The following is a 19,427-nucleotide window of genomic DNA, read 5'->3' as shown; positions in this document are numbered from 1 at the left end:
CAACACCCAGCATTACAGCACCCAGCATTACATCACCCAGCATTACATCACCCAGCATTACAACACCCAGCATTACATCACCCAGCATTACATCACCCAGCATCACAGCACCCAGCATTACATCACCCAGCACCCAGCATTACATCACCCAGCATTACATCACCCAGCATTACAACACCCAGCATTACAACACCCAGCATTACATCACCCAGCACCCAGCATTACATCACCCAGCATTACAACACCCAGCATTACAACACCCAGCATTACATCACCCAGCATTACATCACCCAGCATTACAACACCCAGCATTACATCACCCAGCATTACATCACCCAGCATTACAACACCCAGCATTACATCACCCAGCATTACATCACCCAGCATTACAACACCCAGCATTACATCACCCAGCATTACATCACCCAGCATTACATCACCCAGCATTACAACACCCAGCATTACATCACCCAGCATTACATCACCCAGCATTACATCACCCAGCACCCAGCATTACATCACCCAGCATTACAACACCCAGCATTACATCACCCAGCATTACATCACCCAGCATTACATCACCCAGCATTACATCACCCAGCATTACATCACCCAGCATTACAACACCCAGCATTACAACACCCAGCATTACAACACCCAGCATTACAGCACCCAGCATTACATCACCCAGCATTACATCACCCAGCATTACAACACCCAGCATTACATCACCCAGCACCCAGCATTACATCACCCAGCACCCAGCATTACATCACCCAGCATTACAACACCCAGCATTACAACACCCAGCATTACATCACCCAGCATCACATCACCCAGCATCACATCACCCAGCATTACAGCACCCAGCATTACAACACCCAGCATTACATCACCCAGCATTACATCACCCAGCATTACAACACCCAGCATTACATCACCCAGCACCCAGCATTACATCACCCAGCATTACATCACCCAGCACCCAGCATTACATCACCCAGCATTACATCACCCAGCATTACATCACCCAGCATTACATCACCCAGCATTACATCACCCAGCATTACATCACCCAGCATTACATCACCCAGCATTACATCACCCAGCATTACATCACCCAGCATTACATCACCCAGCATTACATCACCCAGCATTACAACACCCAGCATTACATCACCCAGCATTACATCACCCAGCACCCAGCATTACATCACCCAGCATTACAACACCCAGCATTACATCACCCAGCATTACATCACCCAGCATCACATAACCCAGCATTACATCACCCAACACCCAGCATTACAGCACCCAGCATTACATCACCCAGCATTACAACACCCAGCACCCAGCATTACATCACCCAGCATTACAACACCCAGCACCCAGCATTACATCACCCAGCATTACAACACCCAACACCCAGCATTACATCACCCAGCATTACAACACCCAACACCCAGCATTACATCACCCAGCATTACATCACCCAGCATTACATCACCCAGCATTACATCACCCAGCATTACATCACCCAACACCCAGCATTACATCACCCAGCATTACAACACCCAGCACCCAGCATTACATCACCCAGCATTACAACACCCAACACCCAGCATTACATCACCCAGCATTACATCACCCAGCATTACAGCACCCAGCATTACATCACCCAGCATTACAACACCCAGCATTACATCACCCAACACCCAGCATTACATCACCCAGCATTACAACACCCAACACCCAGCATTACATCACCCAGCATTACAACACCCAACACCCAGCATTACATCACCCAGCATTACAGCACCCAGCATTACATCACCCAGCATTACAACACCCAGCATTACATCACCCAACACCCAGCATTACATCACCCAGCATTACAACACCCAGCACCCAGCATTACATCACCCAGCATTACAACACCCAACACCCAGCATTACATAACCCAGCATTACAACACCCAACACCCAGCATTACATCACCCAGCATTACATCACCCAGCACCCAGCATTACAACACCCAGCATTACATCACCCAGCATTACATCACCCAGCATTACAACACCCAGCATTACATCACCCAGCATTACAACACCCAGCATTACATCACCCAGCATTACATCACCCAGCATTACATCACCCAGCACCCAGCATTACATCACCCAGCATTACAACACCCAGCATTACATCACCCAGCATTACATCACCCAGCATTACATCACCCAGCATCACATCACCCAGCATCACATCACCCAGCATTACAACACCCAGCATTACATCACCCAGCATTACAACACCCAGCATTACATCACCCAGCATTACAACACCCAGCATCACATCACCCAGCATTGACTTCTAAGTCCAAGTTTTCAGGGTCATTCTATTCACATGCTGTCACGATCGTGTGGCGGATTGATGGACCAAAACGCAGCAGTTGGAAAATAAGCCATCTTCTTTATTAACACCACGAAGATGAACACGACACAAAACACTTTAACAAAACAACAAAACGACCGTGAAGCTACAAACGTTGTGCACAAACATACAGGCTACAAACGTTCTTACATAGACAATTACCCACAACCAATGAGAGCCTATGGCTACCCTAAATAAGGCTCCCAATCAGAGACAACCGAAATCAGCTGTCTCTAATTGGGAACTCATTCAGGTAACCATAGACTCTCCTAGATAACTAACCAACATAGACAACGCTAGACATATACACTCAACACAAAACCATCTACTACACCCCATAACCCCTTTACCAAATAAACACCCAAAACCAACAAAACATAAACATTCCCCATGTCACACCCTGACCTAACTAAAATAATAAAGAAAACAAAGAATAATAAGGCCAGGGCGTGACATAACCCCCCCCTTGAGGCGCGAACTCCGGGCGCACCATACACAGTCTAGGGGAGGGTCTGGGTGGGCTCCCCTCCACGGTGGCGGCTCCGGCTCTGGTCGTAGTCCCCACGTCACCACAGTACCTAACCACCTCCTAGGCTTACTCCAAACGACCCCCCTCCACATTAACCCCATTGCATTAAGGGGGAGTTCCGGACTAAGGGACAGCTCCGGACTAAGGACCAGTACCAGGGTAAGGGGCAGTACCAGGGTCAGGGGCAGTACCAGGGTAAGGGGCAGCACCAGGGTAAGGGGCAGCACCAGGGTAAGGGGCAGCACCAGGGTAAGGGGCAGCACCAGGGTAAGGGGCAGCCCCAGGGTAAGGGGCAGCACCAGGGTAAGGGGCAGCACCAGGGTAAGGGGCAGCTCCAGGGTAAGGGGCAGCTCCGGACTGAGGAATGGCAGCTCCGGACTGAGGGACTGCAGCTCCGGACTGAGGGACTGCAGCTCCGGACTGAGGGACGGCCCATGGCTGGCTGACAGATCTGGCTGCTCATGGCTGGCTAACGGATCTGGCTGCTCATGGCTGGCTAACTGATCTGGCTGCTCATGGCTGGCTGACGGATCTGGCTGCTCATGGCTGGCTGACGGATCTGGCTGCTCATGGCTGGCTGACGGATCTGGCTGCTCATGGCTGGCTGACGGATCTGGCTGCTCATGGCTGGCTGACGGATCTGGCTGCTCATGGCTAGCTGACGGATCTGGCTGCTCATGGCTAGCTGACGGATCTGGCTGCTCATGGCTAGCTGACGGATCTGGCTGCTCATGGCTAGCTGACGGATCTGGCTGCTCATGGCTAGCTGACGGATCTGGCTGCTCATGGCTAGCTGACGGATCTGGCTGCTCATGGCTAGCTGACGGATCTGGCTGCTCATGGCTAGCTGACGAATCTGGCTGCTCATGGCTAGCTGACGAATCTGGCTGCTCATGGCTAGCTGACGAATCTGGCTGCTCATGGCTAGCTGACGGATCTGGCTGCTCATGGCTGGCTGACGGATCTGGCTGCTCATGGCTGGCTGACGGATCTGGCTGCTCATGGCTGGCTGACTGATCTGGCTGCTCCTGTCTGGTTGGCGGCTCTGGCAGATCCTGTCTGGTTGGCGGCTCTGGCAGATCCTGTCTGGTTGGCGGCTCTGGCAGATCCTGTCTGACGGACGGCTCTAGCGGCTCCTGTCTGGCTGGCGGCTCTAGCGGCTCCTGTCTGGCGGACGGCTCAGTGGGCTCATGGCAGACGGGCGGCTTTGCAGGCTCATGGCAGACGGGCGGCTTTGCAGGCTCATTGCAGACGGATGGCTCAGATGGCGCTGGGGAGACGGATGGCTCAGATGGCGCTTGGCAGACGGGCAGTTCAGTCATTGCTGTGCAGATGGCAGACTCCTGCCGGCTGAGGCGCACTGTAGGCCTGGTGCGTGGTGCCGGGACTGGTGGCACCGGGCTGGGGACACGCATCTCAGGGCTAGTGCGGGGAGCAGCAACAGGACGCACAGGACTCTGGGGACACACAGGAGGCTTGGTGCGTGGTTTAGACACTGGTGGTAAAGGGCTGGAGACACGCACCATATAGCTAGTGCGTGGAGGAGGCACTGGTGGTACTGGGTTGGGGCGGGGAGGTGGCGCCGGAAATACCGGACCGTGCAGGCGTACTGGCTCCCTTGAACGCCGAGCCTGCCCAACCTTACCTGGTTCTATGCTCCCCGTCGCCTGACCAGTGCGGGGAGGTGGAATAACCCGCACCGGCCTATGTAGGCGAACCGGGGACACCATGCGTAAGGCTGGTGCCATGTACGCCGGCCCAAGGAGACGCACTGGTGACCAGATGCGTTGGGCCGGCTTCATGACATACGGCTCAACGCTCAGTCTAGCCCGGCCGATACGTGGAGCTGAAATGTACCGAACCGGGCTATGCACGCGTACAGGAGACACCGTGCGCTCTACTGCGTAACACGGTGTCTGCCCGTACTCTCGCTCTCCACGGTAAGTACAGGGAGTAGGCACAGGTTTCCTACCTGACTTCGCCACACTCCCTTTAAGGCCCCCCCCAAGACATTTTTGGGTTGTACTCACGGGTTTCCAGCCTTGTCTCCGTGCTGCCTCCTCATATCGCCTCCTCTCGGCTTTCGCTGCCTCCAGCTCTTCACGAGGGAGGCGATATTCTCCAGGTTGATCCCAAGGTCCATCTCTTTCCAATTCGTCCTCCCAACTCCAGAGATTCTGTGTAGGTAGGTCCTGTTGCCGCCTTCCATGCCGCTTGGTCCTATGGTGGGTAATTCTGTCACGATCGTGTGGCGGATTGATGGACCAAAACGCAGCAGTTGGAAAATAAGCCATCTTCTTTATTAACACCACGAAGATGAACACGACACAAAACACTTTAACAAAACAACAAAACGACCGTGAAGCTACAAACGTTGTGCACAAACATACAGGCTACAAACGTTCTTACATAGACAATTACCCACAACCAATGAGAGCCTATGGCTACCCTAAATAAGGCTCCCAATCAGAGACAACCGAAATCAGCTGTCTCTAATTGGGAACTCATTCAGGTAACCATAGACTCTCCTAGATAACTAACCAACATAGACAACGCTAGACATATACACTCAACACAAAACCATCTACTACACCCCATAACCCCTTTACCAAATAAACACCCAAAACCAACAAAACATAAACATTCCCCATGTCACACCCTGACCTAACTAAAATAATAAAGAAAACAAAGAATAATAAGGCCAGGGCGTGACACATGCTTTCATATGTGTAAATCTGTGTGTTTTTGTATATGTGTGTGTGTGTGTGTGTGTGTGTGTGTGTGTGTGTGTGTGTGTGTGCGTGTGCGTGTGCGTGTGTGACTTTGTGCACTGACATTCATGACGTGTTTGTTATCCCCGTAGGAGCCGGAGGAGGATGACCACCTGCCCAAGAAGAAGTGGGCGACTGTAGACGCCTCGTACTACGGAGGGAGAGGGGCAGGAGGGATCAAACGCATGGAGGTTTACACTCTAAACACTCACTATGCTGGTCATGTAGCCATTGTGGAATTACTAGCTGGTTAGCTGTGTGTGTGTGTGCCTTTTACTTGCGTCCATCTTGCGAGTGACACAGATTGGAGGACTGTGAGAGACCCATAACATTCACTACACATCAAATCAAGTTTATTTTATATAGCCCTTCGTACATCAGCTAATATCTCGAAGTGCTGTACAGAAACCCAGCCTAAAACCCCAAACAGCAAGCAATGCAGGTGTAGAAGCACGGCGGCTAGGAAAAACTCCCTAGAAAGACCAAAACCTAGGAAGAAACCTAGAGAGGAACCAGGCTATGAGGGGTGGCCAGTCCTCTTCTGGCTAGGCAGGGTGGAGATTATAACAGAACATGGCCAAGATGTTCAAATGTTCATAAATGACCAGCATGGTCAAATAATAATCAGGAATAAATGTCAGTTGGCTTTTCATAGCCGATCATTAAGAGTATCTCTACCGCTCCTGCGGTCTCTAGAGAGTTGACGTGCTACCACGACACATGTTGTAGTCTGTACTACTGGTCTGGTTGTTTATCTTTTAACATCGCGGGTTGGTTTCTCTGACAACGAGAGCCTGCTGCTGGATACAAGTGTACTTTTAATGGAGATTCAGAGGAACGAGGAAATCAATGGAAATGACATCGTTTTATTTCGGCCGTCTCTGCTCTGTCTAATGTGCATCACTCTATTTTGCTGCAGTTGACTTCCCTCAACAACATTACTAAACAGTAGTGTAGTTTTTAGCTCTGCCTTGGCTGGTTCATGTTTACGATAAGGCCCATCACTCAGAACTAGTTCCCAGAGTGTGAACCTCCACGGACAGAGTGGGTCTGTAGTCATCTGGTGCTGAAATGTCACCTAGCAACCCAGAACGGAACAGACTGGACGTTCTTTTGTTAAACGTTCCAGATGACAACAAACTCAAAACCCCCTCGCAGTACTGTAGCTCTGCCCGGGCCGGCCAGTGATACCAGGGGCGTAAAGCGAGTCTTCTGGGGTTCTGTGTGTGTGTGTGTGTGTGTGTGTGTGTGTGTGTGTGTGTGTGTGTGTGTGTGTGTGTGTGTGTGTGTGTGTGTGTGTGTGTGTGTGTGTGTGTGTGTGTGTGTGTGTGTGTGTGTCTGTCTGTCTGTCTGTCTGTCTGTCTGTCTGTCTGTGGTATGATATGAGTCTGACATGACAGGTGCTGCCATCCCTCCTCTCTCTCTCTCTCCTCTCAGCCTGGTTGTCTTAAGTCACAGGATGGATGGATCCAGGATAAAGGGTTGAGTGCTGCTGTACCTCTCCACCTCTCCACCTCACTCCTCCCTTCCAACTCTGGCCTTTGTTCAGCTCCCTCCCTCCCTCCCTCCCTCCCTCATCCTCTACGTACCTCGCCTGCTTGCTTTCCGCCAAAGGGAATAGACGTAGTTGAAACATTCAAGCTAACATGTTTAAATCCCTTGCTTCACCAACCCCTACTCCCTATCCCCTACCCCCTAACCCCTACCCCCTATCCCCTACCCAACCCTTCCCCCTACCCCCTATCCCCTACCCAACCCTTCCCCCAACCCCTATTCCCTACCCTACCCTTCCCCCTACCCTACCCTTCCCCCTACCCCCTATCCCCTACCCCCTAACCCCTATCCCCTACCCAACCCTACTACTCAGCACCGAGGACGATATTGGCATAGCAGTGATTTCCGAGGGTCGTTGGTGGCGTAGCAGGGGTTTCTGAGGGCGTTGGTGGCGTAGCAGGGGTTTCTGAGGTCGTTGGTGGCATAGCAGGGATTTCTGAGGTTGTTGGTGGCATTGCAGGGATTTCTGAGGACGTTGGTGGCATAGCAGGGGTTTCTGAGGACGTTGGGGGAAGCAATCATCCCTCCAACTTTACCCACGAGTGTTGGGGCTTTGCTCAGCCACCGTCCTGTCCCCCATCTCCTCTTCTCTCTCTTCTTCTTCATACCGTCCCCCCTTCCTTAACCATCCACAGTCCCTTGTTTTCATAAGATCATACCTTCAACTTCTTCCCAAGAGTGTTGGAGCTTTGCTCAGAGCATTTCGTCTGTTCATGCGTCTGCTATCCACCATCTCCTCTTTTCATCTGTTCATACGTCCCCTTTCCACCATCCCCTCTCTTCATAAACACCAGGTTGATACTCCTAGACAGCCCATCTCCACTTCTGAGGCTCTCTCTGGAGATCCGGGAAGAGGTTCTGTGGATCGTGGTAGAGGTTCTGTAGATCAGGGAGAGGTTCTGTAGATCGGGGTAGAGGTTCTGTAGATCAAGGAAGAGGCTCTGTAGATCAGGGAAGAGGTTCTGTAGATCAGGGTAGAGGTTCTGTAGATCAGGGAAGAGGTTCTGTAGATCAGGGTAGAGGTTCTGTAGATCAGGGAAGAGGTTCTGTAGATCAGGGAAGAGGTTCTGTAATTCGGGGAATTGGTTCTATAGATCAGGGAAGAGGTTCTGTAGATCAGGGAAGAGGTTCTGTAGATCAGGGAAGAGGTTCTGTAGATCAGGGAAGAGGTTCTGTAGATCGGGGTATTGGTCCTGTAGATCAGGGAAGAGGTTCTGTAGATCAGGGAAGAGGTTCAGTAGATCGGGGTAGAGGTTCTGTAGATCAGGGTAGAGGTTCTGTAGATCAGGGAAGAGGTTCTGTAGATCAGGGTAGAGGTTCTGTAGATCAGGGTAGAGGTTCTGTAGATCAGGGTAGAGGTTCTGTAGATCAGGGAAGAGGTTCTGTAAATCAGGGTAGAGGTTCTGTAGATCGGGGTAGAGGTTCTGTAGATTGGGGTAGAGGTTCTGTGGATCAGGGAAGAGGTTCTGTAGATCAGGGAAGAGGTTCTGTAGATCGCGGTAGAGATTCTGTGGATCAGGGACAAGGTTCTCTGGACTGTGGTAGAGGTTCTGTAGATCGGGGTATAGGTTCTGCGGATCAAGGAAAAGGTTCTCTGGACTGTGGTAGAGGTTCTGTGGATCGGGGTAGAGGTTCTGTGGATCGGGGTAGAGGTTCTGTGGATCAGGGAAAAGGTTCTCTGGACTGTGGTAGAGGTTCTGTGGATCGGGGTAGAGGTGGGGGAGAGGTCATTTTCTCTCTTCCTGTAAATGCAGCGTGTTGACTCTGACATTCGATTCGATTCCAAGGTGGCTTAGCAGTTCAGACGTCTTTTTCCGTATTGTCGTGTCTTATCCTGTATATATATATATTTACACCTTTTCTTCACATATCTTTAATTTATTTTATTATCCAAGAACTCAACTACAAAAGCTTTCCTGCAAAAGCTTTCCTGCAACCCGCTTCACCAATTACAATAAGTATTACTTACCTCAATCTGAAAATCCATCGTGGAAGATAGCCAGGGGCTAATTCAGAAGCTAGCCTGAAAGCTAACCAGAAGCTACTCCAATAGCTAGCCAGAAGCTAATCTGTAGCTGCCCCGAAATTAGCCGGTTTGCTGGCTAGCGTTGGTGTTTCAGCTGCCCACGTTTTGCGGTCATCAGCTATTCCTTTAGCTCGATAATCTACCGGCACTTTTGTGCAACGCGGCTCGGACCGGAGCATTCCGGGACTTTTTTTCTCTCAGTTTCCCCGGATTCCAACCGCAGGCTCTGGACACTTGCACCTTGATTTCGCAGCTAGCTAGCTGCATACCGTGTGACTATTGGCTTACGTCGACCCCGGAGCAAACTCAAATCATGCTGGAGCTAGCCAGCTGAGGAGTTCCATCACCATCCGGACCCGTTTCTTTTGTTGCTGCTGCAGATACGGAACCCCACCGGGCCTTCACGACTGACTGCCGACGTTATCTGCCCGAGGGATTTATCCAACCGGCACCTCCGTCCCGACGTTACCTGAACGCTCATCTGAGGCCCGCTAATCGTTAGCTGTCTTATCGGCTGCTATCTGAACAATACCCCACTACACGGAACCTACCGACGGAAACGCACGAGGTATCTACAAACAGACCTCCATCCTATGCTGCTACCGATAGCCATATACCCGGCCAGCTGTCTGGATCGCCACGACCCCAACCAACCTCTACTCACTGGACCCTTATTGATCACTCGATTAAGCATGCCTCTCCTTAATGTAAATATGCCTTGTCCATTGCTGTTCTGGTTAGTGTTTATTGGCTTATTTCACTGTAGAGATTCTAGCCCTGCTCTCTATACCATATCCAACCTCTCAGTTCCACCACCCACATATGCGATGACATCACCTGGTTTCAATGATGTTTCTAGAGACAAGATCTCTCTCATCATCACTCAATACCTAGGTTTACCTCCACTGTATTCACATCCTACCATACCTTTGTCTGTACATTATTCCTTTAAACTATTTTATCGCCCCCAGAAACTTCCTTTTACTCTCTGCTCTAGTAGCTCTAGGCGACCAATTCTCATAGCTTTTAGCCGTACCCTTATCGTACTTCTCCTCTGTTCCTCTGGTGATGTAGAGGTGAATCCAGGCCCTGCAGTACCTGGCTCCACTCCTATTCCCCAGGCGCTCTCTTTTGATGACTTCTGTAACCGTAATAGCCTTGGCTTCATGCATGTTAACATTAGAAGCCTCCTCCCTAAGTTTGTTTTGTTCACTGCTTTAGCACACTCTACCAACCCGGATGTTTTAGCCGTGTCTGAATCCTGGCTTAGAAAGACCACCAAAAATTCAGACATTTTTATCCCCAATTACAATATTTTCAGACAAGATAGAATGGCCAAAGGGGGCGGTGTTGCAATCTACTGCAAAGACTGCCTGCAGAGTTCTGTTATACTATCCAGGTCTGTTCCCAAACAATTTGAACTTCTACTTTTAAAAATCCACCTCTCTAAAAACAAGTCTCTCACCGTTGCCGCCTGCTATAGACCACCCTCTGCCCCCAGCTGTGCTCTGGACACTATATGTGAACTGATTGCCCCCCATCTATCTTCAGAGCTCGTGCTGCTAGGCGACCTAAATTTGAACATGCTCAACACCCCAGCCACCCTACAATCTAAGCTTGATGCCCTCAATCTCACACAAATTATCAATGAACCCACCAGGTACCACCCCAATTCCGTGGGTATCATCCTAACAAACTTGCCCTCCAAATACACCTCTGCTGTTTTCAACCAAGATCTCAGCGATCACTGCCTCATTGCCTGCATCCGTAATGGGTCAGCGGTCAAACGACCTCCACTCATCACTGTCAAACGCTCCCTGAAACACTTCAGCGAGCAGGCCTTCCTAATCGACCTGGCCGGGGTATCCTGGAAGGATATTGATCTCATCCCGTCAGTAGAGGATGCCTGGTCATTTTAAAAAAATGCCTTCCTCACCATCTTGAATAAGCATGCCCCATTCAAGAAATTTAGAACCAGGAACAGATATAGCCCTTGGTTCTCTCCTGACCTGACTGCCCTTAACCAACAGAAAAACATCCTATGGCGTTCTGCATTAGCATCGAACAGCCCCCGTGATATGCAACTTTTCAGGGAAGCCAGAAACCAATATACACAGGCAGTTAGAACAGCCAAGGCTAGCTTTTTCAAGCAGAAATTTGCTTCCTGCAACACAAATTCAAAAAAGTTCTGGGACACCGTAAAGTCCATGGAGAATAAGAACACCTCCTCCCAGCTTCCAACCGCTCTGAAGATAGGAAACACTGTCACCACCGACAAATCCACTATAATTGAGAATTTCAATAAGCATTTTTCTACGGCTGGCCATGCTTTCCACCTGGCTACCCCTACCCCGGACAACAGCACTGCCCTCCCCTCTGCTACTCGCCCAAGCCTTCCCCATTTCTCTTTCTCCCAAATACAGTCAGCTGATGTTCTTAATGAGCTGCAAAATCTGGACCCTTACAAATCAGCCGGGCTAGATAATCTGGACCCTTTCTTTCTAAAACTATCTGCTGAAATTATTGCCACCCCTATTACTAGCCTCTTCAACCTCTCTTTCGTGTCGTCTGAGATCCCCAAAGATTGGAAAGCAGCTGCGGTTATCCCCCTCTTCAAAGGGGGGGGACACCCTTGACCCTAACTGCTACAGACCTATATCTATCCTACCCTGCCTTTCTAAGGTCTTCGAAAGCCAAGTCAACAAACAGATTACCGACCATTTCGAATCACACCACACCTTCTCCGCTATGCAATCTGGTTTCAGAGCTGGTCATGGGTGCACCTCAGCCACGCTCAAGGTCATAAACGATATCGTAACCGCCATCGATAGGAAACAATACTGTGCAGCCGTATTCATTGACCTGGCCAAGGCTTTTGACTCTGTCAATCACCACATCCTCATTGGCAGACTCGACAGCCTTGGTTTCTCTAATGATTGCCTCGCCTGGTTCACCAACTACTTCTCTGATAGAGTTCAGTGTGTCAAATCGGAGGGTCTGTTGTCCGGGCCTCTGGCAGTCTCTATGGGGGTGCCACAGGGCTCAATTCTTGGACCGACTCTCTTCTCTGTTTACATCAATGATGTCGCTCTTGCTGCTGGTGATTCTCTGATCCACCTCTACGCAGACGACACTATTCTGTATACTTCTGGCCCTTCTTTTGACACTGTGTTAACAACCCTCCAGGCGAGCTTCAATGCCATACAACTCTCCTTCCGTGGCCTCCAACTGCTCTTAAATACAAGTAAAACCAAATGCATGCTCTTCAACCGATCGCTGCCTGCTCCTGCCCGCCTGTCCAACATCACTACTTTGGACGGCTCTGACTTAGAATATGTGGACAACTACAAATACCTAGGTGTCTGGTTAGACTGTAAACTCTCCTTCCAGACCCACATCAAACATCTCCAATCCAAAGTCAAATCTAGAATTGGCTTCCTATTCCGCAACAAAGCATCCTTTACTCATGCTGCCAAACATACCCTTGTAAAACTGACCATCCTACCAATCCTCGACTTCGGTGATGTCATTTACAAAATAGCCTCCAAAACCCTACTCAATAAATTGGATGCAGTCTATCACAGTGCCATCCGTTTTGTCACCAAAGCCCCATATACTACCCACCACTGCGACCTGTACACTCTCGTTGGCTGGCCCTCGCTTCATACTCGTCGCCAAACCCACTGGTTCCAGGTCATCTACAAGACCCTGCTAGGTAAAGTCCCCCCTTATCTCAGCTCGCTGGTCACCATAGCAGCACCTACCTGTAGCACGCGCTCCAGCAGGTATATCTCTCTAGTCACCCCCAAAACCAATTCTTCCTTTGGACGCCTCTCCTTCCAGTTCTCTGCTGCCAATGACTGGAACGAACTACAAAAATCTCTGAAACTGGAAACACCTATCTCCCTCACTAGCTTTAAGCACCAGCTGTCAGAGCAGCTCATAGATTACTGCACCTGTACATAACCCATCTACAATTTAGCCCAAACAACTACCTCTTTACCTACTGTATTTATTTATTAATTTATTTTGCTCCTTTGCACCCCATTATTTCTGTCTCTACTTTGCACTTTCTTCCAATGCAAACCAACCATTCCAGTGTTTTTTTTTGTTTTTATTTTACTTGCTGTGTTGTACTCACTTCGCCTCCATGGCCTTTTTATATTTTTATTTATTTATACATATATCTGTTTGCCTTCACCTCCCTTATCTCACCTCACTTGCTCACATTGTATATAGACTTATTTTTTTTCACTGTATTATTGACTATATGTTGGTTTTTACTCCATGTGTAACTATGTGTTGTTGTATGTGTCGAACTGCTTTGCTTTATCTTGGCCAGGTCGCAGTTGTAAATGAGAACGTGTTCTCAACTTGCCTACCTGGTTAAATAAAGGTGAAATAAAAAAATAAATAAAAACATGTTGACGCACAACCCGCAGCGATGGAATGTACAGGGAATCTTTTCTTCATCAGGGTAGATAGTGTATCTTTCGTGAGGGATATCCCATGTTGCCTTAGTTTTACAGGCAGCAGTGTGTGTGTGTTTCTGCGTCCTTCCATGCAGGTGTGTTTTATTCATCACGATAGATAGACAGTATACAGTATGTCCTGTATATCTGTAGGGAGGTGGGTGTTTCCCAGGTGGATGGTGATCATGAAAATCTGTTCTGTATTGTAGAGGCTTAACCTACAGCTTGAAGAGCGTGTCGCTAATTAAACACTCACCTCTCTTCTGCCGTGCCGGTGGATTTACCCGGCAACAGCTGTGATGCATTTAATTAAAACAGGAAGCTTAGGGGGAAGCAGAAAAAAAGGCACTGTGGGAGAACAATACAAACAACACCACACCTGGTTATTCAGGTAGGAAACTAGGAGCTCACAAAACACCCTGGGAGGAAATTCTGTGAAGCAAAACAATATAAAAAACACCAAACCTTGTTATTCTTCTTATTATTCTGGTTATTCTTCTAGTTATCCTTCTGGTTATTCTTCAGGTTAATATTCTGGTTATTATTCTGGTTATCCTTCAAGTTATTCTTCTGGTTGTTCTTCAAGTTATTTTTCTGGTTATTCTTCTGGTTATTCTTCAAGTTATTTTTCTGGTTATTCTTCTGGTTATACGAAAGGGAGGATGGGACTTTTGTTTACACCCACATAGCTATGATATATGTGGTTAGCTAATGGATTAGTTTATGAATTGTGCGTAACAATCACGCTGTACGTTTACTTTTCAGGACGGTGTAATGTTACCAAAAGTTACCATCAAAATGAAGTATGTTTATTTTCACCTCCTGAATTGACTGAATGGGAACCTGAAATAACCCCCGGTCCCTGTCTGACTCCACCAGGTGCGTTGGGGAGAGAAGGGCTCGACAGAGGAAGGGGCAAGGCTGGAGAAGGCTAAGAATGCTGTAGTGTCTGTTCCTGAGGAGGTGGAAGAGCCCACGGCGCCCAGACGGGTCCCCAAACCCACCCCTACATACCACCAGCGCCAGGAGTCCAAATGGTATACCCCTATAAAGGTACGTTCAAGATGACGTCTGAAAATGGCACCCTATTCCTTTAAGTCTCTTGTTTTGGTCAGAGCCTGATTAAGGCCGAGTCGGTTGGAGATGGCTTCCGGAAGTTTGGTTTCACTAATGTTTTCTCTTCACCGATTCTATGATTTACATTGTGATAGCAAAGTTATGGATTCCAAACAACTGTTAGTGACAGTATCTTTTGTTTTCCGTTGTCTCTGATTGTGACACATTTTGTATTGATAAATACGGCGATATGCCATGAACAAATGTTCAAGCGCAGTCCTTTTCTTTCTCCTTCTTCCTGTTTTCAGGGTCGTCTGGATGCGCTGTGGGCTTTACTGCGACGGCAGTACGACCGAGTATCCCTCATGAGACCTACCACTGCGGACAAAGTAAGCCACTGAATATAACCGCTGAGGTTCAACCCAAACCCATAACCCACAACCGCATAAAACCAGCTATGAGATCCGAAACAGACACGGGTCTTATATCATAGCAGTAGTAACAGTGATATCTTGACTTGTGGAGTTTCAGTCCTTGAACCACTCTACGTTATTGACCGCGGGAAGAAATGCTGTCATCGTGGCGTCAGCCAATGGGGATCTGAATAAAGACTAAAGATTAAGTAGCGAATTCCCTGACACAGATTAAACTTTTTTTGCTGAACAATGGACATTCTCCATTAAAAAGTGTTTTTTAGGCTCAATCTGTGTCCGGGAAACCGGTCCTTGTCCATGGAATCTCTAATGTGCAGGATAGGCTTAATCTGTGAAACTGGCCCTAGATGTACGATAGAGCTGGGGTCGTGTGAGTTGTTTTAGTTTGTGAGTGTGGTTCAGAGGGCGGAAGTTGACTGGAACGTGTCGTTAGCATTGTGTTGTTGTAACCTAATGGGTGTAAGCAGCAGCTGCAAACTGTCACAGCAACAGCAGCAGAATGTGATGTCTGACAGGAATGGCCCTATATGGAGAACTCTGCTGAACTCTCATCAACCACACTCTCTACATCTCTCTCTCTCCCTCTCCCTCTCTCTCTCTCTCTCTCTCTCTCTCTCTCTCTCTCTCTCTCTCTCTCTCTCTCTCTCTCTCTCTCTCTCTCTCTCTCTCTCTCTCTCTCTCTCTCTCTCCTTTCTCTCTCTCCCTCTCTCCCTCTCTCTCTCTCTCTCTCTCTCTCTCTCTCTCTCTCTCTCTCTCTCTCTCTCTCTCTCTCTCTCTCTCTCTCTCCTGTGTTTGATAAATGCCTTTCTCATGAAACCTAAAACCATATCCCATTGACCTACAGTTTCCTGTACTCTATACGTGTAATACCGGAGACGTCCTGTCTTTACCTCAGTCCTGTCCTCTATATGTTTAATACTGGAGACGTCATGTCTTTACCTCAGTCCTGTCCTCGATGTCTTTAATACTGGAGACGTCCTGTCTTTACCTCAGTCCTGTCCTCGATGTCTTTATTACTGGAGACGTCCTGTCTTTACCTCAGTCCTGTCCTCGATGTCTTTAATACTGGAGACGTCCTGTCTTTACCTCAGTCCTGTCCTCTATGTGTTTAATACTGGAGACGTCCTGTCTTTACCTCAGTCCTGTCCTAATACTGGACAGTAATAGTAACAGTAGTAGTAACAGTAACAGTAACAGTAGTAGTAACAATAACAGTAACAGTAGCAGTAACAGTAGTAGTAACAGTAACAGTAACAGTAACAGTAACAGTAGTAGTAACAGTAGCAGTAACAGTAGTAGTAACAGTAACAGTAACAGTAGTAGTAGCAGTAACAGTAACAGTAGCAGTAACAGTAACAGTAACAGTAGTAGTAACAGTAACAGTAGCAGTAACAGTAACAGTAACAGTAGTAGTAACAGTAGTAACAGTAACAGTAACAGTAACAGTAGTAACAGTAACAGTAACAGTAGTAACAGTAACAGTAACAGTAGTAGTAACAGTAGTAACAGTAACAGTAACAGTAACAGTAACAGTAACCGTAACAGTAACAGTAGTAACAGTAACAGTAGTAACAGTAACAGTAACAGTAGTAGTAGCAGTAACAGTAGTAGGAGCAGTAACAGTAGTAGGAGCAGTAACAGTAACAGTAACAGTAGCAGTAACAGTAGCAGTAACAGTAACAGTAGTAGTAATAGTAACAGTAGTAGTAACAGTAGCAGTAACAGTAGCAGTAACAGTAACAGTAGTAGTAGCAGTAACAGTAATAGTAACAGTAGCAGTAACAGTAGCAGTAACAGTAGTAGGAGCAGTAACAGTAACAGTAACAGTAGTAGGAGCAGTAATAGTAGCAGTAACAGTAACAGTAACAGTAGTAGTAACAGTAGCAGTAACAGTAACAGTAGTAGTAGCAGTAACAGTAGCAGTAACAGTAACAGTAACAGTAGCAGTAACAGTAGTAGTAACAGTAACAGTAGTAGTAACAGTAACAGTAGTAGTAACAGTAACAGTAGTAGTAACAGTAACAGTAACAGTAGCAGTAACAGTAGCAGTAACAGTAACAGTAACAGTAGTAGTAACAGTAACAGTAACAGTAGTAGTAACAGTAACAGTAACAGTAGCAGTAACAGTAACAGTAGCAGTAACAGTAGTAGTAACAGTAGTAGTAACAGTAGTAGTAACAGTAACAGTAACAGTAGTAGGAGCAGTAACAGTAACAGTAACAGTAGCAGTAGTAGTAACAGTAGCAGTAACAGTAACAGTAGTAGTAACAGTAACAGTAACAGTAACAGTAGTAGTAACAGTAACAGTAGTAGTAACAGTAACAGTAACAGTAACAGTAGTAGTAACAGTAACAGTAGTAGTAACAGTAACAGTAGCAGTAACAGTAACAGTAGTAGTAGCAGTAACAGTAACAGTTGCAGTAACAGTAACAGTAGCAGTAACAGTAACAGTAGTAGTAACAGTAGTAGTAACAGTAACAGTAACAGTAGCAGTAACAGTAACAGTAGTAGTAACAGTAACAGTAGTAGTAACAGTAGCAGTAACAGTAACAGTAGTAGTAGCAGTAACAGTAGTAGTAGCAGTAACAGTAGCAGTAGTAGGAGCAGTAACAGTAACAGTAGTAGTAACAGTAACAGTAGTAGTAGCAGTAACAGTAGTAGGAGCAGTAACAGTAACAGTAGTAGTAACAGTAACAGTAGTAGTAGCAGTAACAGTAACAGTAGTAGGAGCAGTAACAGTAACAGTAACAGTAACAGTAGCAGTAACAGTAACAGTAACAGTAGTAGTAACAGTAACAGCAACAGTAGTAGTAACAGTAGCAGTAGCAGTAACAGTAGCAGTAACAGTAGCAGTAGCAGTAACAGTAACAGTAGTAGTAACAGTAACAGTAGCAGTAACAGTAACAGTAGTAGTAACAGTAACAGTAGCAGTAACAGTAGTAGTAACAGTAACAGTAGCAGTAGCAGTAACAGTAACAGTAACAGTAGCAGTAACAGTAGCAGTAGTAGTAGCAGTAACAGTAAAAGTAGCAGTAACAGTAGCAGTAACAGTAGCAGTAACAGTAGCAGTAACAGTAACAGTAACAGTAACAGTAGTAGTAACAGTAGTAGTAACAGTAGCAGTAACAGTAGTAGGAGCAGTAACAGTAACAGTAACAGTAGTAGTAACAGTAGTAGTAACAGTAGTAGTAACAGTAGTAGTAACAGTAGCAGTAACAGTAACAGTAGCAGTAACAGTAGTAGTAACAGTAGTAGTAACAGTAGTAGTAACAGTAGCAGTAACAGTAGCAGAAAACAGTAGCAGTAACAGTAACAGTAACAGTAGCAGTAACAGTAATAGTAACAGTAACAGTAGCAGTAACAGTAACAGTAACAGTAACAGTAGTAGTAACAGTAACAGTAACAGTAGTAGTAGCAGTAGCAGTAACAGTAACAGTAGCAGTAGTAGTAACAGTAGCAGTAACAGTAACAGTAGTAGTAACAGTAACAGTAACAGTAACAGTAACAGTAACAGTAGTAGTAGCAGTAACAGCAGTAACAGTAACAGTAGTAGTAACAGTAACAGTAACAGTAACAGTAACAGTAGTAGTAGCAGTAACAGTAGCAGTAACAGTAACAGTAGCAGTAACAGTAGTAGTAACAGTAACAGTAACAGTAACAGTAGTAGTAACAGTAGTAGTAACAGTAGCAGTAACAGTAGTAGGAGCAGTAACAGTAACAGGAGCAGTAGCAGTAGCAGTAACAGTAACAGTAGTAGTAACAGTAACAGTAACAGTAACAGTAGTAGTAACAGTAGTAGTAACAGTAACAGTAACAGTAGTAGTAGCAGTAGCAGTAACAGTAGTAGGAGCAGTAACAGTAACAGTAGTAGTAACAGTAACAGTAGTAGTAGCAGTAACAGTAGTAGGAGCAGTAACAGTAACAGTAGTAGTAACAGTAACAGTAGTAGTAGCAGTAACAGTAACAGTAGTAGGAGCAGTAACAGTAACAGTAACAGTAACAGTAGCAGTAACAGTAACAGTAACAGTAGTAGTAACAGTAACAGCAACAGTAGTAGTAACAGTAGCAGTAGCAGTAACAGTAGCAGTAACAGTAGCAGTAGCAGTAACAGTAACAGTAGTAGTAACAGTAACAGTAGCAGTAACAGTAACAGTAG

The 19,427-nt window shown here is 47.0% G+C and overlaps 1 protein-coding gene across 1 annotated transcript in view; it reads left to right on the top strand.

Annotated features, from left to right (window-relative positions):
• Window positions 1-19,427, top strand: part of LOC129826759 (anthrax toxin receptor 2-like) — a 141,030-nt gene that overhangs the window by 65,244 nt on the left and 56,359 nt on the right. Inside the window, exons 13-15 of the mRNA XM_055887817.1 lie at window positions 5,822-5,920; window positions 14,661-14,834; window positions 15,146-15,226. Of these exons, the coding sequence (XP_055743792.1) occupies window positions 5,822-5,920; window positions 14,661-14,834; window positions 15,146-15,226 (354 nt within the window). The remainder of the gene's footprint in view (window positions 1-5,821; window positions 5,921-14,660; window positions 14,835-15,145; window positions 15,227-19,427) is intronic.

Source organism: Salvelinus fontinalis, chromosome 28 (assembly GCF_029448725.1).
Source record: "Salvelinus fontinalis isolate EN_2023a chromosome 28, ASM2944872v1, whole genome shotgun sequence".
NCBI lineage: Eukaryota > Metazoa > Chordata > Actinopteri > Salmoniformes > Salmonidae > Salvelinus > Salvelinus fontinalis.
This window is presented reverse-complemented; position numbering and strand designations above follow the sequence as displayed.